Source organism: Brassica rapa, chromosome A02, assembly GCF_000309985.2.
Source record: "Brassica rapa cultivar Chiifu-401-42 chromosome A02, CAAS_Brap_v3.01, whole genome shotgun sequence".
Lineage (NCBI taxonomy): Eukaryota > Viridiplantae > Streptophyta > Magnoliopsida > Brassicales > Brassicaceae > Brassica > Brassica rapa.
Window position 1 is genome coordinate 20,235,978 of NC_024796.2, and position 20,158 is coordinate 20,256,135.

Genomic DNA, 20,158 nt, shown 5'->3' on the forward strand with positions numbered 1-20,158 from the left:
GCATAACACCTCCATACTTCACGCTTAGGTGAGTCCCATCCACCACGATGACCTTTCTCTGATACTGAAATCTATCCTTATCATCAAGTTCTATACTAGTGATAAAATCCGGATTTGCTAACTTGATTTGATCCAAATATGAAGGCAGCCTCTCATACCCATCTTCTGTTGTTCCTCTTACCAATTCTTGTGCATATAACAATGCTCTGTATGAAGTGGTGTAATCTAGCTTCATGCCAAACATGTTCTTTATTGAATCTTGGACATCAATGATTCCAACGCGATCTATGAAAAGCTTACCAATATACTTTGGAGTACAATGTTTCTGTTGTGCCAGTCGGTCAGACACATAACATGTATGAGTTTTCAAATACTTGGTTACCAAAAACATGTTTATTCCATGTTTCACACTCGCTCTAACCTTCCATCCTCACCCCGCAACACAACATCTTGCCAGAAGTAGAGTTTTAGTTTCCTTGAATATTTTGAAGGAAATTTTCCGCTTCACCGATGACAACTGCAGCTCTAAAACCAGTGCATCTATACTAACAAAACTTTGGTTGACATAGATATTGTCGGAAAATATCCCATTCGAGCTTCCTCCTTCACTAGCATATGTCTATTTGAAACCCTCAAAACAAATATCATCTGCCTCTTCATCATCTTCATCCTCATCTTTAACTTTGCCATACACACTGTAATCTGCAAACTCATCATCTACTTCAGCAGTATCTGAGAAATTAGCATCCTCCTTCCCTTCATTTTTAACTTCATTAACATCTTCATAATCTTCTTCTTCTTCCTCTTCATCTGAAAATTTATCAACATCTTCACCATCTTGGTTTCCATCAATGTTTGCATCACCAACAATCCTCGTTCTGCCTCGGCTTGATACACAAAGACGTACAACATGCGTTGTACTTATCTCGATCAAGTTCCGAACTTGTCTATCATTTGTAACATGAATAGGAGGAGTATGAGGAGCATTTATTGCATCATTTCGTCTGGTAACAAGTAAGTTAAATCCATAACCTCTTTATTCATGTCCATGTTGTAATTTTCTCGAGCCATTTCAACAAGTTCGGCATGTGTAGAACAATGACTCATAAAGAACCTTCTCGCTCCCTTGATGGTATCCACCACAAAATCCCAAGAATTATCTCAGTACAACCATTCTCCATAGACTATAGGTAACTAACGAATCATCTGCAAAAAAAAAAAAAATCAGATTAAAACACATTAGCATGTAGAACATCAGAATACTAAAAAAAATCGCAGCTTCTATAAGTCTTCTCATATGGAAGACTTCTTAAGAACATTATTAACACATGAATGTTTGTAACCTCATAATTATCACCAATTAAGTTATGAATTTCACTCGGGAGTCTGAGTATTGACTAATAAACATGAATAAACAAGAAACTATTAGAAATTCATTTTAAGTTAGGAGAAAATTGAACTTTAATAAAGATTTACGTAGACGACTTCTTAGGAAATCTGCCATTTAGGTCATTTTTGCAATTGCAAATTTACGAATTAAGACTTCTAAAGAAATCTACTCTACATAATAGATCTTGAGAAGTCTTCCTTTGCAAATATTGGCTTGCTTTTGAATTTGATTTTTTTTTTGAAAATTCCAGAGAAGACTTCCATGCTTATCCGAGAAGACTTCTCGAGAAATCTTCTCTAGGATTTTCGAAAAAAATGGTTAATAAAGGAAAGTTAGAAGACTTCTAGGGAAGTTTTCTGTTAAAACACATACAAAAGGTCAATTGCAAAACTAACCTAGGCATTGACCAGAAATTCTAGAGAAGTCTTCTTCGCGAACAGATCTGAAAAAATAACGATTTTATAACTTCAACCCGTGAGATGACTTGCGTGGTTTCTCCAATCACCCAAAACTTCAATACAATAGCTACCAACTCGTTAATGACCAAAAATCATGATCTTCAATATCTCTTTGAGCCTTGCACAATTTGGAATCAAAATCTTCAGGTTTTTGGATGAATTTGGAGAGATAGTGAAAGAGATGTGATTTGTACGCATAAAAAATGAGATAGAATGAGAAAAGTATGAAACTTTAGTGCATTAACACCTTCAAATGGTTGTTCTCGGTGGTTGGTGTATTGATGACAATGGCAATATTGTAAATACTTGATGAAGATGAGGATAATAAAGTAAAAGACACATTTTCGACAAAGAAAAAAAAAGAGTTAATGGCATTTTCGTGAATAAATCGAACTGCTAGGATAAATATGAAAAAAGCTTTAAAAAAAACATAGGTTATTTTTCTGTTTGACTACAAATTTTAGATTATTTTTGAAAAAAGCCCTAATTTATTTTTAATGATTCTAAGACCAAAATATAAAAATATAAAGATATAATTAGATATATATATATATTAATTATTATTCTTCTTCTCGTACCTTGGCAGCCGACGCTGACGTTGAACATGTTCTTTTTGGCTATTGCCTGTCTCTTTTTTTTTTATCTTATAGTCACTTGATTTCATGGTAATCGCGAATATTATTTAAGTGATAATTGAATAACAGTCAGCAATTGCGACCAATGACAGATTTATAAATATTTTTTAGCGATGTCATAAATTAAATTAAAATATTAAAATGTTAATTTATTTAAGAGAAAATGACACAAAGAACACTAAATCAAGTTTTCCTCCCCAAACTAGCACTCAGGATCAGAAGTCACAAAAATAGGTTTCATTAAAGGGGCAATTTACCCTTATGCCCCCTTCTTTAACTAATTTAAAAAACAAATTTGAAATCAATTTGTCGCCGTCCTCGTTTCATCGCTTCTTCTTCTCGTCTCCCCGTCCTTGTCATCGTCGTCTCCCCGTCCTTGTCGTCGTCGTCTCTCCGTCGTCGTCGTCGTCGTCGTCTCTCCGTCGTCGTCGTCGTCGTCTCTCCGTCGTCGTCGTCTCTCCGTCGTCGTCGTCGTCGTCGTCTCTCCGTCGTCGTCGTCGTCGTCGTCTCTCCGTCGTCGTCGTCGTCGTCGTCTCTCCGTTGATCCGTCGTCGTCGTCTCTTCGTTTATTTATCGTCGTCGTCGTTTCTCAATTGATCTGTCGTTTCTACGTCTATTCATCTCATTCTCTCTCTCGTGTGTCTGATTTGATTAAGGTTTGAATCATTTCATTTTGTTATACATTATCTAGGTTTTGTTATATATTATTCATTTGTTGACGATTTGAAGTTGATTTTGTAGAACAATGGAAGTTTTGTGCATCTGTGGACAATGGATCTCAAAAGAATCTCTCCAGTGGGAGTTTCTTGTTGATTTGAAGAGGAATGCATCAATCATTTCCATAGAAGAAGATCTACTGTATGAAGATTTGATGAAGATTGTCTCTGAAGATTTTAGTGTTAAAGAGGAAGAAATCAGTTTGAGTTATGGTTTTTCATTGGATATGAAATGTATTATTGAAAGTTTCCCCCCACTCTCGATAGGTAATACTCGTCAGCTCAGAACTTTCATTTCCAAGACTAGAGCATTTGATGGAACCTGTCGTTTGTGTGTTAAGGTTTGTATGATTTTTTTCTTACTTAGACTTTTCAGGATATGCTTCATAACCAAGTATTATGCCTTACAGAACTACTTGACTTTATGCAGGTTAGTACTGATCCAGCTAGCTGTAACACTCAAGCTTCTGATACAGTTGCTTCTACTGTTCCATTGAATGCCAATCCAGCGATTCTTTCTACTGTGCAGAGTGAAAAACAGGTACATTGTCCTTAATTCCCTTTTTCTGTTTGTGTTTGCATGATATGCTTCATAATCAAGTACTATGCCTTACAGAACTACTTGACTTTTGCAGAGTCTTCTATTTGAAGGTGTTTCTACAGTTCCTGTGAATGCTCTTCCGGATTTTAGTACTGATTCAGCTAGCTGTAACATTCAAGCTTCTGATACATTTGCTTCTACTGTTCCATTGAATGCCAATCCAGTGATTCTTTCTACTGTGCAGAGTGAAAAACAGGTACATTGTCCCTAATTCCCTTTTTCTGTTTGTGTTTGCATGATATGCTTCATAATCAAGTATTATGCCTTACAGAACTACTTGACTTTTGCAGAGTGTTCTATATGAAGGTGTTTCTACAGTTCCTCTGAATGCTCTTCCGGATTTTAGCCCTGTCCATATTGGACTTTCACCAAACACGAGAGTAGCTGGCGATATTAAGGTGAATAGCTATTTTAAGACAAAGAGAGAGTTGATGTTGAGGATGAAGAAATGGGCTTTAGAGTGGAAGTTTGAGTACAAGACTGTCTCTTCTAACAAGTCAAGAGTGCTTTTGAGTTGTGTTGATGAAAATTGCACGTGGAGGATGCGTGCTATCAAGCTACCTGTTTCAGATTTTTTCGTTGTTAAAAAGTATGTTCATGAGCATACATGCGATACAACACACAGGAAAGCCAACCACAGACAAGCATCTGCAAAGTTGTTGGGTTCTTTGATTTCCAGCAATTATGGAGAAAAAAAGGAAGGTCTCAAACCGAAACAGATCATTGAACAGGTCAGGATGCTGCATGGTGTTCACATCAATTACAAACAAGCTTGGAGAGTGAGAGAAGAAGCTCAGATTTTGGTTAGAGGGACTCCTGAAGACAGCTATTACAATTTGTCTAGGTGGTTGTATAAAATCACAGAAACAAACCCTGGTTCCTTGACTTATCAACATGTTGATGCTGCAGGAAAGTTCAAGTATGCATTTGTGGCTTTTGGTCCATCGATAAGGGGATTTTCATTGATGAGGAGAGTTATTGCAGTAGATGGTACATTTCTGAAGGGAAAATTCAATGGGACTTTATTGGCAGCTTGTGCTCAAGATGGGAATTATCATCTATATCCTCTCGCCTTTGCAGTGGTTGACGCAGAAAACGGCGCCTCTTGGAAATGGTTCTTTAGAGGTTTGAGCCAGAAGATCCCGGACGCTTCGGATCTTGTTTTTGTATCAGACAGGGCTAACTCCATTTCTTCAGCGTTGGAGGATGTATATCCCTTATCTCACCATGGAATTTGCAGGATCCATCTGCTCCGCAACATCACTCCTACATATGCGAAGACTGGGTTGCTACCTCTGGTGGAAAGCGCTGCTGATGCCTATACGTGTCACGAGTTCTGGTTAATCTTCAAGGACATAAAGGATAAATGTCCTGAATTGGCTAAGTATCTGGAAGAGTCTGATTTTAGGAAGTGGGCACGAAGCTATGCGCCTGCGAACAGGTATAATATCATGACTACCAACATTGCAGAGTCTCTCAATTCTATGTTGAAGATGCCTCGTGAGTTGCCCATTATCTCTCTCCTTGAAACTATCAGATTGACGATGACCACTTGGTTTTTTGAGCGACGCGAAGCGGCTGCGAAACATAAGCACCTGGTTACTCCAAAAGTTGTTCAGAAATTGGTATCTAGGTTAGGGGCCGCAATGTTGTTGAATGTGTATCAAGTTGATCGAAGCGAGTTTGAGGTGAAGAATGAAACAATGAAGTTTGTTGTTGACTTGGAGAAGCGGCATTGCACATGTAATGTTTTCGACATTGACAAGATCCCCTGCATCCATGCCATCGCTGCTGCTAAGCATATCAAGAGAGATGAAAACCGTTTTGTTGATGCTTCTCACTTGACAGAAACGTGGGCTAAAGCTTATGCTGAAAGCATACATCCTGGTGGAGAGTTGTCAACGTCCACCTATCCAGAGAATATTGATGAACTGTCTTGCCCACCTCCAGCTACCAAAAAGAAAAGTGGACGCCCTCCTACAAAGAGAAAGAGATCCGTTGGCGAGTTTGGGGTTCCTGGATCTAAATCTCAGTCCCACAAGTGCAGCAGATGTGGCACAGGAGGGCACAACAAGATCACATGCCAGAGGCCTATAGGATGAAGTTCTACATTTTTACATTTTTATCGATTATTATTTGGATGTTGGCTATTTGATGGTTACATGATATGCACAAGACCATATACATTTTTTCTTTTGGAACCCTATCCTGAATAAGTATGATTTCTTACAACTTTTGTAATATACAACATTATCTTTTGATCTCATTTCAATTTTTAGTTTAAACTTCTTTGCTAGAAAAAAACACAGTAATATTCAACTATTCTGGAATCCCATCCAACTTTTGTAATATACAACTTTTGTAATATACAATGTATTATACTATAAATTGTATGGGGTAAATTCAATTATGTGGAAGCAACTAACAGATGATTCTCCTCAGCCTAGCGGCTAAACCTCGAAACCTATGACACCGAAACATTTGCTCGACCCGGGTTCGACTCTCCTACGAGTAATGGGTGATTTTTTTTTTTTTTGTTCAAACATATATCTCAGGAATCACATTTGTTGCAATCGGAAGCCCATCCTGAACTATCAAAGATCTTTCTAATGTATTATACTATCAATTGTATGGCTAAATACAATTATGTGGAAGCAACTAACAGATGATTCTCCTCAGCCTAGCGGCTAAACCTCGAAACCTATGACACCGAAACATTTGTTTGACCCGGGTTCGACTCTCCTACGAGTAATGGGTGATTTTTTTTTTTTGTTCAAACATATATCTCAGGAATCACATTTGTTGCAATCGGAAGCCCATCCTGAACTATCAAAGATCTTTCCAATGTATTATACTATAAATTGTATGGCTAAATTCAATTATGTGGAAGCAACTAACAGATGATTCTCCTCAGCCTAGCGGCTAAACCACGAAACCTATGATACCGAAACATTTGCTCGACCCGGGTTCGACTCTCCTACGAGTAATGGGTGATTTTTTTTTTTTGTTCAAACATATATCTCAGGAATCGAAGAGTCTCTTCCAAACGACATCATGTAACTCAGTAACCGAAGAGTTTCTTTTCGTCAAGATTGGCTGTTATATGATTGGTTATTTCAGTAACTGACTTCAATAATCGAAGAGTTCCACAATAATCAAGAGTTTATTTTAACTGACTTCAATAATCGAAGAGTTCCTTTTTGTTCTATAAATATAAGGGACGATATCAGACCTTTTATTCACTCACTTCATTTCGTCTGATTTATCCTTTTGCAATACAAGTTAGTTTTCGATTTTTCTCATTTTCCATTCAATTCATGAACTTTTTTCTATTTCTATTTTATCGTTACATCTTAGTTTCGATTTTGTTGCAGGACAAAGTTTCAATGGAAGGAAGTTCAAAGAAGATGATGAAGCGTCCCATAGAGGAGGTTTACGGATGTGATGCCGCCGAAGGTTTCAAGAAGGGGAAGAAGGAAACTGTGGTACATTACAGGGCTCTTCTTCGTTTGTCCAACGAATACAGGCTATCTGAGAATGATTGGAATGTTGCATCCAGCAAAGCAAATTCAATTGCTGTCCAAATCGAGTTGCTTGAAGATATTATCAAAGCTGATGGAAAATTTGATTTAACTGCTGAGTTGGAGAAACTCAAAGAAGAGCACTCGGAAGCGGAAGGAATGCTTGCTGATGTGAAGGTCAAAGTCCCTGATTGGGATAAACTTGGCGAAAGTTGGCTGTGTCATGAGTAATTTCATGTTATCGTCTTCTCTTTTTATGTTTTTAAGGACCACATTATGTTTGATTTTCAGTTTTTATTTTAAATGAATAAGTACTTTTGTTTCTCTTGTGTTGTTTCTTCAATTAACAACCTAAATAAAAAACTTGTTCAATGTTTTTCACTATTTTGTAATGGTTTGGCCTAGTGTTCTTATAACTTGGTTATCTGATTTGCTTATTTTGTTTTTGGAAAGCCATCCTGAATACATAAAATGATTTCCAGATTATATAAATCTATCGTCTGTGAATAAATAAGTTCACATTTACTCTGTTATTGAATATCCACCGTAGCCTAGTGGCAAGCCCTTCTAATCTTAGTGTACCCTTATCACACAATAAGCCGTGTTCGATCCCCGTTGTGTATACTCACATTTTTTTTTAATTAAATATTCAAACGTTATGTTCGTTTTATTGTAGCTTTTTGGCAAGTATAAGACCCTTGGTACAACGGCTGCACACTTGGATTAAACGAGTTCAATCAACATCAGATCACATTCTTTTTCATTTTTTTTTTGTAAACTTTAAAGGAATTTGTTTTTGGAAAGCTATCCTGATTATCTAAAATGATATCCAGATCATATAAATCTATCGTCTGTGAATAAATAAGTTCACATTTACTCTGTTATCGAATATCCACCATAGCCTAGTGGCAAGCCCTTCAACTCTTAGTGTACCCTTATCACACAATAAGCCGTGTTCGATCCCCGTTGTGTATACTCACATTTTTTTTTTAATTAAATATTCAAACGTTATGTTCGTTTTATTATAGCTTTTGGCAAGTATAACACCCTTGGCACAGCGGCTGCACACTTTCATTCATCTTTCGAGAGTTCACGAGTTCAATCAACATCGGTCACATTCTTTTTCATATTTTTTGTAAACTTTAAAGCAATATGCTAGGCTTTGGTGCATTTTGCTTTCTCACTCTTTTTCTGGAAACCCATCCTAAAAGTACCATAAGCATTTGACAATTCATCAATACATCCTAAAAATTTTTCAATAACAATCTAAATGAAAAAAACGTTAGGGATAATTCATTACAAACTTAAACTTAAACGTTAGGGATAATTAATATCAAAGTAGAAAAACAGAGTAGAAAACAGAACAAATATGACAGAAAACAGAAAACAGAACATTTTCACTTCCTTTGACCTTCCTGGAAATCTTTATCCATAAACTGGTCGAAGATCTCACAACATAGCTTGCTTCGTAAGTCCATCGCAGTTTCATCATTTATATTAGCCATGCTCTTCAATCCCAGTGACCTGCATTCCAGCATCTTCACAACAAAAATACCACAGTTGTATGGAAATTTTGTCTTTGGAAGCCCTTCTGCAAACTTAACTTCAAATGGACTGATATCTTCGAAATTAACCTCTTCACCAAGAAGTTCCATCTTTATGGCACTAATCAAACTGTCATAAATACCCAAAATTATACAATAAATCAATCACCAACAGACAACAAAATGAATATGTAAAAATGCATCACAAGCACAAGCAGCAAGTGACAAACTTTTATTTTCTAAATTAGCTAAAATTCTTTTTTCAGGATACGCATACTTTCACAATCCTATCCATTATCAATGTAACAATATAAATTAAACTGATTTTTCTACACTGAATGATAAAATTAATATTTTTACCTGCCAGTTCTTGGATTTGATTAAGAGCACGTTTGATATTTTCTTTTGGAAGACCACAATGGAAGAGTGTGATTGTGTTGTCCATCAATTGTATCTCCACCCCAATATAGTGACAGCTCAACTTATCTTCAATGACACCATATATAACATCAACATCTTCCAGCCATACCTTCTTTGGATGTATTACACCTTTCACAAGTTCGCCTACACAGCCCTCCAATAACTTTTTTCTTTTCTTATGTGGCTTCCTGACAGATTCATAAGCGTACCCAACCACTTCTAAGAAATTGACTGGTACAAAGCATGCTGCTGGAAGATTGTTGTTGCGGAACCAAGCACCTTGCTCAACCCTCTTACAATTTAGCATTTCAAATGCAACATTTATGTGCTGCCAATGTAACAATATAGTTAGAAACTTCATATAGAACTGCTATAACATGTACATCTAGCATAGCTCAACTCAACCTCTTCCTAAACATATGACACAATCAAATAGAAGACAGAACAGAGTGTTGATTACCTCTTTGTTGAGATTTTTTCTGCATCGTCCATTTTTTGAAAGAACTCTTTTTCAATTTCTTTTCCATTGATATAAAACGGTCTGTAGTTGATAAAATTAACTAGTATCAATCGAAACTTTTACAAAATAAATTAGGAATATTTATGCGAGGACAAAAAGTTGCTTACACACGATATATGCCCCGTAGATCCATCCAGTGTGCAAGCCTTGAAAACCGAGGAAATTCAGGTGTCACAAATGGATCAATTGGAAGGATTACCTCAGGTGTTACAGGTATAGGAGGGTTTCTAGGTCGTATTGGCCTCTTCTCTTCTCGCTGTAGAAAAGGAAGCAAATCTACTGGCTGAGCATTTGCTTTCTTCTTCTTACCAACATGTGGCTTCCCCTTTAATTAAAAATAAAGACAAAAATTCAGGATCGTTTTTATCTTTATACTTGAATGCCTTCCTAATATGAAGTAAAAATATTTTTTATACCTTTTTTGCATGATCGTCTTGACTTGGTTTCACACTCTTACCCTGCTTTACTTCCATCTGTGAAACAAAACCGATATATCAAACTATTGACCTGAACTTCAATTCAAGTGGATCTTATTCATTTTTATTACCTCTTTTGCCATTTTCCCAACACATCTTCTGATGGACCAGCTGCTTCATTTTTCTTACAAGCGACAGCCTTCCCTTCCCCTTTTTGAATGACAAAAATTCAGATACATTTATATCTTAATTCCTAGTATGATGTATAAATATTTCATACCTTTTTATCACCATCTCCTTCACTTGGATTCACACTCTGCGTCTGCTCTTCTTCCTTCTGAAAATCAATACCGAGATATTAAACAAATGACATTATTTTTCAATTCAAGTGATCCAAGGCATTTGTTTTACCTTTTTTGTCATCTCCCAAACACCATCTACCCATTTTCTTGGTTTTCGAATCTCAGAATGGTGGAAGTAAATTTCTTTTTTACAATTGTTCAAAGCGACAAAACACAAGCCATCAAACAAAATGACTTTAACTTTTCTAGCGCACCTTCATTAGCTCATAACTTTTCTTCGCTCCAGTTCTCTCAGGTGGTGGTTGAGGACGTATTCTGTCAATTGATACACGTGTCTCAACACTCCTTTTCCTCTTCTTTTCGTCCAGAGACGGGATGGAGTACTCAACTTTCATCGTCTCAACCCCATCAACCAAATATGTTTTCAACACATTTCCTGGATACCATTTATGACAAGTATTGTCATCTTGTGATGAAATCTCCACATTTGCTCCGATCTCAAAGGGATTTTGAACTCTGCTTTCTACATCCTGTGATGGTTTAGATTCAAGGATATCCAGTCATTTTGATAGTTGCTGTATATTTATTAAAGGTTTTAATGAAAGTAATACCTTATTTTGCTCTGTTAAAAGATTTCTGCGAGCTCGGGTATTTGGCTGTGTGTCGGAAATGTTTGGTGAAATGATCTCATTCATAAGCTCGTGAGTCTCCTGAATTCAGGAATGGTTGAATGAACACGTACAAGGGCTTCCAAAAATTACTTGAAAAGTCCAATTTTTTAAAGAAGGTACCTGCTGCGTCTGAATTGGAGTAAGGACTGGAGTCTCAATATTCTGTTGAGCTATTGGAGAACCAGGTGTCTCTTTCGTGATCTCATTCATAGGCTCTCGTGTATCCTGAAGTCAGGAATGGGATTATGAACACGTACCAAATTCATAATTTTATAAATACCAACAGTTTTCAAAATTATACTTGCCTCATTGTTAAGTTGTTCATCTGCTTGATCTGCATTGGCTTCACCTTGTCTGGAAGCCGTCTCATGAAATGGAGTTGTGTCAGTCTGTGCAAGTACAACAAAAATTAGGAAGGCAATCCTAAATATGTATAACATCTTCCAAAATTACTTGACAACTCAAAAAAAAAACTGAATCAAGAACTAGATAAACATTAATTTTAATTTCCGAAAAAAAAGTTACCTCATTGTTTGGAGTTCCATATGAAGTAACTCTTTGTAGTTTCTCTAGTTTTGTCACACGTTCTTTAATCTGTTTCCTGTCTTTTTCAATCAAACACAAACGATCGTTCATGATCCTTAAATTATCTCCCACCATCTCGCTGATTCTGTTGATCTTTGATTCCAAAGACTCCTCCTGATACGAAGTAGAAGCTTGACTCATCCCTCCATTCCCAAACAGTAAAGATGCTCTTCTTATTTCTTCATTAGCACCGTATAGGTCTACTGACATGTTTCGCCAATCTCTAATTTTAAACTTATAACCTCTCTTGGATAAATCGGCCATGTCATCCAGATCTTTATTAGCTTCGTCTTCCATGCAAACATCAGCTTCTGGATCATTAGAAATAGGAGGTAGGATGCATGTGACCTTAAGCTGAAACCATAAAAATAATTAGCTTTTAAATGGAGAATCATAAGGCAAAACAAGAAAAAAATAATGTAAAAACTTACATGATCTTTGATTTCAATTAGGAGAACATCTATCAGCTGTGGAGAAGCTATTTGAAGGTACTTCTCACACAAAAATATTGGGGTAGACGGTTGAACGCTCAGAATAGGAACAACTTGACTGAATGCATACTGTAGCAAAGGTACTGACTCAAGTATCCATATAAGAAATGCCATAGGGAACCCTTGCAAATCATAATTGTTTTTGTCGAGGCTTTTGTCGACAGCTCTCTGAAGTGATTTTAACAGCAAATTATAAGCTGTTCTCCCCCATGGGTATGTCATCAAGACATCCATATCCTGCGCTATTTTCACATAATCCAAAGTAAAAGTTGTGCCACCGTCGAGAAGGCTCTTCTGTAGTAGTATGCTCTCAATCAGGAGGAGCATTGCAAGGCAGAATCTCTCATCAGAAGCATCTTCTCTTGTGTTTCTGAGCTGCTTCTCCACGTCCTTTACTGTATGAGTACGCCCTTTTAGGAAGTCCCACTTAAATTTCTCGGTTCCCTCTCGTGGTTCTCTTGCTTCACCACTACATTTCAAACCAGTCACCATGTGGAATTCTCTTATAGAGAACCTCATTGGCTGAGCACCAAAATGGAACCATGCTTCGTGTCTCTTCACTGTCTTGATGCTTTTGGTGAGAACTGCGTGCACTATCTTAGCTGATAATTTCAAAGACCTCTCTCCAAGCTTGATCACCGGTCCCAAAAACGTCCCTCTTATTCTGTTGAACTCATCATTTCCTAGAATTTCCTTAACAGTTTTGATATAAGCAACTATCGAGTGTTGGTTTATCGATATCGTCTTCTCTGGCTCTGATCCAATCGGATACCTCAGCTCAGGCAGTGCTAGTCTTAATGGTAATGGATCTCCCATCTTGTTTCTATCCTGCGTAAACAAGAAAAATTTTATTAGGTGTTGGTTTCCTGAAACAATACAAATCCTTCCTGAAGTCTATACACATGCATATTAGGTTAAAACGAGCAAGTCTATACACAAGCAAAAACCAGGAGACCAATCTCTCAGAAAGAAAACACACATAAGGTTGAATCTGCAACATACCTTCAAGAGATAGAGCTCTAGAAATGGTTTTTCTCGGAGAATAGAGAGAGCTCGCGTAAAAGATCGAGAGAGAGAGAGAGTTTCTGGAGATGGGTTTTCGTCGGAGATCGAGAGATATGGAGATGAGAGAGAGATTCGAGAGGCGGAGACGAGTGAGATTCGAGAAGTTTGAAACGGCGAGAGTGTTGAGACGGCAAGAGTTTTGTTTTTTTTCAATCGAAATGTATTGTTTTGGAAACCTATCCTATATTAATTGGTTTAAGTATGCTTATGTAATATTCTTTAACAGATGATTCTCCTCAGACCAGCGGTTAAACCAAGGCATTTTATAACTCAAAAGTCTCTCTATCCCCGGGTTCGATATGTGGTGGATTCAAAATCTATTTTAATTTTTTTTTGTGTTACAGTTTGGAGTTAAATAAAATTAAATGTAATCCATTAACAGATGATTCTTCTTGGCCTATTGGCTAAACTCCCACACTATCCAAATACGCAGACTCTCTCCCTCTGGGTTCGATCCTTTGTGGTTCTAAATTTTTGTTGTCTGTAAACATCACAATTTTAAGCTTACCATATACATGTCCAATCCTTAGTATATAATCTCATTTCATTCTTTTTTACATTTGAAACACTTAACTTTTTTTCTGGAAACCCATCCAGAAACATTATTTTAACCTTCCAAGATATATGATACCCAAATAAAATACTTGATATCCTTTCCAATCTTTCTTATGTAACCAGACGCCAACAACATAACAAAATAAACAGTCATAACTAAAACCGAGTCTTAACTAAAACAAAAAATGTTTTCATGCATCATTCTCATTTCCCAAAGCTCTCATCCACAAATTGGTTGAAGATCTCACAAGACAAGGTTCTCCTTAGCTCCAATGCATTGTCATCATTAATCTTTGTCATGTCTCCTATCTTCAATGACTGGCACTCCAGAATCTTGACAAGAAATATCCCACAGTTGAAAGGATGTTTTGTCTTGGGTAAACCTTGTGCCTGCTCAATCTCAAATGGAATCATCTTCACCTTATCTACCTCATCACCAGAAGATTCCACCAGCAGATTAGAAATCAACACTGTCATATTTAAAAATCAATATCAAGATAGAATCAGTTGAATATTTCAAACCAAGAAACAGATGAATACATCAAATACAGATTGTTTATACATACCTGCCAACTTTTTCACTTGAGGAATATCAATGCTGTTGCTTTCCTTTTGAAAACAATCATATACTGTGATTCTTTTCTTCTTCAAATGAATTTCCATCCCAATCCAGACATTGCTTTTTTTTCCAAGAGTAATCCCATACACAACATCAACATCTTCTCCCCATGTCTTCTCTGGATATACCTTCCCTCTCACAGTATCTTTAAATAAATCGTTGAAAATCTTTTTACCTTTGACCTTTTCTTTCTTGTAAGCCAAATCATCAGAGAGCAAGCAATGCAAGAACTCCATAGGTAGGAAGCACGCCTTTGGAATCTTGTAGTTGTGGAACCAAGCAGCATTCTCATTTCTTCTGCAATTTAGCATTGCAAAGGCTCCATCAATGTGCTGCAAAAAAAAAGGCAAACATTATCTAATTTGTTACTATATAATTCTTGAAACTAAACAAATCCTTCCTGAATTTTTTTTAAAAAAAAAGCTCAAGGCAAGAACATATGTAAACAAATTACCTCTTTCTTAAGGTCCTTTTTTGCATTTTCCATGCTTTGAAAGAAAGATTTCCTTATCTTATTATCATTGATTGATAGGGACCTGCAGTCGATTAAAGATTCAAAGGAATTACCAAACCTCTTATACATAAATATAAGAATATATAGACAAGGACAGAAACATGCTTACGTTTCATGCATGCCGGGCTTTAATGTCATCCAATTTTGAAGCCTTGAAAGCTTATGTTCCGCAGGAGTTGAAAACGGATCAACTGCAGGTATAATCTCAGGTATTACAGTTAAAGCCGGATTTCTGTCAGACTTGAATGGAGTTTTTGTGTCTCTAGATCGTTTAGGCACCCTCTCGCTCCTTCTTAGGAAAACATTATCCATTCCTGAATTTTGTGATGAGGCAGCAGCTTTCCTTTTCTTATCAGGCTTCACCTTTAATCAAACAATAGACACCAAGCAAAATATTATCAAATTTGTTGCAATCGGAATTTCTGGAAACCATTCCTGAAACTAAAATGTATGTATATCAAACAATTCACGTGAAGTATAATTCTAGTTATGATTTACCTTATCTGCCATCTTCCAGACTCCATCTTTCCATTCTCTATGAATTCGCAAATCTGAATGTTTGAATAGAATAGTTTCCATAGAAGTATAGAGACACACCGAGTATGTGTTATCACCAAGTACCATGCTAATTTGTCCGCTGCTCCAGCCATTGTTGTAGAAGGCTTCTACCTTATCCATCATCTCAAAGGATTTTTGGTCACTAGTTGGTGTTGCAGGACGTATTTTGTCAGCCGTGATAGTATCCTGAAGTTTCTGAAGTCTATGTTGGTCTGTGAAGAGTGTCGTGTACTCAACTGTCAGCTCCTCTAGTCCTTCACACAGTTTAAGATCAACAACCTTTCCTGGATACCATATTTCGTCATCAGTAGACAAAATCTCAACCTCTGCGCCTATTTGAAAGTGAGCTAGAAGCCTGCTTACTTCAACCTATTAAAAATGAAGATTCAGTAACATCAGCGGTTTTAAATTGTTAGAATAATAATTAAAGATCAAATATACTCGATGCATACCTCGTTTGTTTCTGAAAAGCACTTGTCTGAAGATGCATCTTCGAAACATCTGTGGAAACTAGCTCAGTAGTAGGTTCTGTAGTATCCTTGAGATTTTCTTCTGCTTGATTCTGCTCTGATGGTGTCTCATTGGATTGATCTCCCTCACTTGTCTGAAGGTGCTGTGTTTGCGGAGTAAGAGGCTGTGTCTTCGAAACATCTGTGGAAACTAGCTCAGTAGTAGGTTCTGTAGTATCCTTGAGATATTCTTCTGCTTGATTCTTTCTGCTTGATTGTGAATGCTCTCCTTCACTTGTAGAAAAATATTGGGTCGCAATTTCTGTCTCACTCTATAAGTCAAAAGTAAATGGTAAGAGTTAGTTGAATAGAAAAATATTACATAAACATTTTAAATATTTCTTCTTACCAAAGCATTCTTATTTTCTTCAATAACTAGTGCAATTAGTGAAGACAATGGAGAGGAAGGTCTGTAATGCACAGCATATGTATCCTCCTGTGATAACAGTAAAATAAAAGAGGTAGTTATGAAGAAGTTTCTACAATTTAAAATTCAAGTTGTACTTATGAAAGACATTTCTATGCTTACCTTTTTATTGTTTGCTGAAATGATCTCAGTCAATGGCTGTGTAGCCTCATACGTTTCCTCTGTTACCATCTGCAAAAAAAACAAAAAAAAGTCAGGTAGGGGATCAAAAACACGTACAAAAGCTTTCAAACATTACTTGAAATCTCCAAGATTTTTTGAACATTTACCTGCTGTTTCTGAATTGGAGTAAAAACTTGAGCCTCAATACTCTTTGGAGATATTGGAGAAGAAGGTGTCTCATTCATTTCCAGTGTTTCTTTTTGCAAAACTTGAGTCTGAGCAGCAGGTGACTCAATCACAATCTGCAAAAAATATCAGGAAAGGCCATCATGAATACATTCAATTATAATTTCTAGAGTAAATATTACCTCATCATCTGGTTTTCCTTCTCCTTGATTAGTTTTGGGTGTCGTTTCATCAGTAGAGGTTTGTGTTTCCCTCTGCCAAAAATTAGAAAGGTCTATATATGTAAATCACCCAAAACTAATTGTAAACTCCAACTGTCATTGAGCATATACCTCTTTTGTCAGATTAGGAGTATAAACTTGAGTATCAAGGGCAGGCGTGTCATCCGATGGCTCTCTCTCAATCTGTAAAAATTATCACGAAGTCAATCCAGAGTACGTTCTAAAGCTTCCAAACATTAACTTAAAAATCCAAGATTTTTTTTTGACCATGTACCTGCTGAGTCTGACTTGGAGTATAAACGGGAGTTTCAATACTCTTTGGAGCTATTGGAGAAGAAGGTGTCTCATTCATTTCTACTGTTTCTTTCTGCAAAACTTGACTCTGACTAGCAGGTGACTCACTTGTTAATTTCTCTCTCACAATCTGCAAAAAAATATCAGGAATGGCCATCATGAATACATTCAACTATAATTTCTAGAATAAATATTACCTCATCATCTGGTTTTCCATCTTGATTAGGATTGGATGGCCTCTCATCGGTAGACGTTTCTGTTTCTTTCTGTCAAAAATCAGAAAAGCCTTTATATGTAAAAAAAAATCACCCAAAACTAATTTGTAAACTCCAACTGTGAAAACAATATCATTGAGCATATACCTCTTTTGTCAGATTAGGAGAGAATACTTGAGTATCAAGGGCAGGAGTTTCATCATCTGATTCATTCATTGTGTCCTGCAAAAATCAAGAATGCATTCTAGAATATGTACAAAAGCTTCCAAATATTACTTCAAAACTCAACAATATTTTATTGGTTACATACCTCATTTGTCAAATTAGGCTGTTGAGACATTGGAGATAAAGGCGTCTCACTCGATGATTGCGTGTAATCCTGCAAAAATCAGGAAGGCATTCAGGATTTTGTACAAGAATTTCCAAATATTTTCTTAAAAATTTTTGAGCATATACCTCATTTTGTTGAGACTTTGGAGATGCAGCTGATTCAATCATTGTCTCCTGCAAAAATCAGGAATGCATTCAAGAAGTACAAAAGCTTTCCAAATATTACTTCAAAACTCAACAATATTTATTGGTTACATACCTCATGTGTCAAATTAGGCTGTTGAGACATTGGAGATAAAGGTGTCTCACTCGATGGTTGCGTGTGAGACATTGGAGATAAAGGTGTCCCACTGGATGGTTGCGTGTGAGACATTGGAGATAAAGGTGTCCCACTGGATCGCTGTTTGTCAAATATTAGGAAGGCATTCAAGAATATGTACAAGATCTTCCAAAAAATACTTGAAAATGCAAATGTAAAAGAAGATGTTTTGAGAATTTACCTTTTGTGTCACGTTAGTGGGAAAAACATTGCTGTTTCCTTCCAACTCTGACACACGAGCTCTAAGATGTATGTTTTCTTCTTCCAGTAATGACATTCGATCCTTCATGCTCTTCAGATTCTCCTCCATTACCGTGATGATCCTGTTCACTTTTTCATTTACTGAATCCTCATCAATCGGAGTAGAAGCTTGGCCAGTCTCCTTATTTGCCATCATTTGAATAAGAGCATCCAATGTGTCAAATGTGTCTACACACCTATTTTCCCAGTCATCGGCTGTAATCTTGTACCCTTTCTTTGTTACATCTTTCACTGTTTCCAACTCGTCACTATATTTGTCTTCAATGGAGATATCATCTTCTGGATCATGAGGAATAGAAGGTAGTATGCAATGGACCTTCAGCTGAGAATATTTCAAAAAAGACCAATGAGAAACATATTAAAAAGAAGAAGCCAAATAAACTGAGAAACATATACTTGGAAAAGCTTACCTTTGTATCAGCTTCAACCTGTAAAACCCTATCAAGTGATGGATTCTCTATCTCAGTGTATTTTTCACACAAGTAAGTCGGCCCAGGAACCTCAACTGTTGGTACACACTTACTGAACTTATTCCTTAGCAAAGGAATCGACTCTAGTATCCAAAGAAGGAATACTAGAGGATAACCTTGCAACTCAAATTTGGATTTATTCTCCAAATGATTCGCGACAGCGTTTTGAATTGACTTCAGGAGCACAATGTAAGCCTCTTTTCCCCATGGATATGTCATATCCTGTGCATTTTTCGCATATTCCAAAGGAAAACTCCCTCCTTTGCTCTTCCGCAATAATATGCTCTCTACCAGGATGAGCATTGCGAGGCATACTCTCTCCTCAGAAGCATCTTCTCTTGTGTTTCTGAGCTGGTCCACCACGTCACTTAACTTATGACTACGCCCCTTTAGCAATTCCCAATTAAATCTCTCGGTTCCCTTCGTGGTCCTTCTAATGCACCACTACATTTCAAGCCTGTCATCATATGAAATTCTCTTATAGAGAACCTCATTGGCTGCGCACCGAAATGGAACCAGGCTTCATTCTCCTTGACAGAAACGATGCTTCTAGTGAGAATGGCGTAGACTATCTTTCCTGATAACTTCAATCCTCTCTCACTGAGCTTCATTATAGGTCCCAGAAATGATCCCCGGACTCTCATCATCTCATCTGGTTTTAGGATGCTTTTGACAATAGAGATATACTCTGAGCCGGAGTATTGGTTGATTGCTGACTTTTCCTTTGGCTGTGAACCAATAGGATACTTCAGCTCTGGCAGTGCTAGTTTTAGAGGTACTGAATCTCCCATCTTGTTTCTATCCTGCGTAGACAAGAAAAAAAAAATCCAATTTTCAGGAAGGGTTTCCTGAAACAATACAAATACAAAACAACACAAAAGTCTTCATTTGCTTCGCTTGTTAATAAGAACGAGTAACAAACAAATCAAAATCAAAACGCAAGTTTCCCAAATTTTAATTCAAAAACCCTAATTTTAAAAAGTTACCGATTTTGAGAGTAGAGAGTGTGACGCTGATGATTATCGAGCCGGAGAAGATGATTAGCGAGCCGGAGAAGACGATTAGCGAGCCGGAGAAGATGATTAGCGAGCCGGAGAAGATGATTCCCGAGCCGGAGACGACGATTCCCGAGTCGGAGAAGATGATTCCCGAGCCGGAGACGACGATTCCCGAGTCGGAGAAGATGATTCCCGAGCCGGAGACGACGATTCCCGAGTCGGAGACGACAGTGCCGGTGAGGGTT

At 37.1% G+C, this 20,158-nt stretch overlaps 6 protein-coding genes and 1 long non-coding RNA gene across 9 annotated transcripts; 1 reads left to right on the plus strand and 6 right to left on the minus strand.

Moving 5' to 3' along the window:
• Positions 1-3,003: 3,003 nt before the first annotated feature.
• On the plus strand, positions 3,004-6,136 carry LOC117131848. Of its 2 annotated transcripts, XM_033284703.1 has the most exons (5): positions 3,053-3,139; positions 3,225-3,540; positions 3,630-3,740; positions 3,835-3,996; positions 4,091-6,136. In XM_033284703.1, exons 2-5 carry the CDS (start codon positions 3,229-3,231, stop codon positions 5,900-5,902), a joined length of 2,397 nt encoding a protein of 798 aa, XP_033140594.1. In that variant the 5' UTR covers positions 3,053-3,139; positions 3,225-3,228; the 3' UTR covers positions 5,903-6,136. The 2 variants fall into 2 exon arrangements, with proteins under 2 accessions (XP_033140593.1, XP_033140594.1); XM_033284702.1 differs by having other exon boundaries at positions 3,004-3,540.
• Positions 6,137-6,335: 199 nt separating this feature from the next.
• LOC117131860 lies at positions 6,336-9,717 on the minus strand. Its single transcript, XR_004455261.1, has 2 exons — positions 6,729-9,717; positions 6,336-6,493 (listed from the first exon to the last, which is right to left on the minus strand). It is a non-coding gene; the product is annotated as an uncharacterized LOC117131860 (long non-coding RNA).
• Positions 9,718-9,741: 24 nt separating this feature from the next.
• Positions 9,742-10,329, minus strand: LOC117131985. Its single transcript, XM_033285257.1, has 3 exons — positions 10,222-10,329; positions 9,913-10,130; positions 9,742-9,826 (listed from the first exon to the last, which is right to left on the minus strand). The coding sequence occupies exons 1-3, from the start codon at positions 10,276-10,278 to the stop codon at positions 9,742-9,744; spliced, it is 360 nt and encodes a 119-aa protein (XP_033141148.1). The 5' UTR covers positions 10,279-10,329.
• Positions 10,330-10,427: 98 nt separating this feature from the next.
• Positions 10,428-13,612, minus strand: LOC117131849. 2 transcript variants are annotated; one of them, XM_033284706.1, is made up of 7 exons: positions 13,273-13,612; positions 12,211-13,098; positions 11,720-12,133; positions 11,500-11,583; positions 11,315-11,419; positions 11,135-11,233; positions 10,428-11,053 (listed from the first exon to the last, which is right to left on the minus strand). In XM_033284706.1, the coding sequence occupies exons 2-7, from the start codon at positions 13,084-13,086 to the stop codon at positions 10,769-10,771; spliced, it is 1,863 nt and encodes a 620-aa protein (XP_033140597.1). In that variant the 5' UTR covers positions 13,087-13,098; positions 13,273-13,612; the 3' UTR covers positions 10,428-10,768. The 2 variants fall into 2 exon arrangements, 1 of the variants encoding a protein (XP_033140597.1); XR_004455245.1 differs by having other exon boundaries at positions 10,430-10,558; positions 10,633-11,053; positions 12,211-13,612.
• A 373-nt stretch (positions 13,613-13,985) lies between these two features.
• On the minus strand, positions 13,986-16,052 carry LOC117131850. Its single transcript, XM_033284721.1, has 5 exons — positions 15,522-16,052; positions 15,133-15,386; positions 14,964-15,045; positions 14,457-14,841; positions 13,986-14,360 (listed from the first exon to the last, which is right to left on the minus strand). The coding sequence occupies exons 1-5, from the start codon at positions 15,702-15,704 to the stop codon at positions 14,095-14,097; spliced, it is 1,170 nt and encodes a 389-aa protein (XP_033140612.1). The 5' UTR covers positions 15,705-16,052; the 3' UTR covers positions 13,986-14,094.
• Positions 16,053-16,070: 18 nt separating this feature from the next.
• LOC117131853 (agglutinin receptor-like) lies at positions 16,071-18,250 on the minus strand. The gene is made up of 9 exons (XM_033284730.1): positions 18,125-18,250; positions 17,992-18,039; positions 17,846-17,914; positions 17,683-17,757; positions 17,518-17,586; positions 17,301-17,450; positions 17,138-17,209; positions 16,988-17,059; positions 16,071-16,921 (listed from the first exon to the last, which is right to left on the minus strand). Exons 1-9 carry the CDS (start codon positions 18,236-18,238, stop codon positions 16,745-16,747), a joined length of 846 nt encoding a protein of 281 aa, XP_033140621.1. The 5' UTR covers positions 18,239-18,250; the 3' UTR covers positions 16,071-16,744.
• A 123-nt stretch (positions 18,251-18,373) lies between these two features.
• Positions 18,374-19,706, minus strand: LOC117131986. The gene is made up of 4 exons (XM_033285258.1): positions 19,405-19,706; positions 18,856-19,348; positions 18,498-18,767; positions 18,374-18,412 (listed from the first exon to the last, which is right to left on the minus strand). The coding sequence occupies exons 1-4, from the start codon at positions 19,704-19,706 to the stop codon at positions 18,374-18,376; spliced, it is 1,104 nt and encodes a 367-aa protein (XP_033141149.1).
• Between the last annotated feature and the right edge of the window lie 452 nt (positions 19,707-20,158).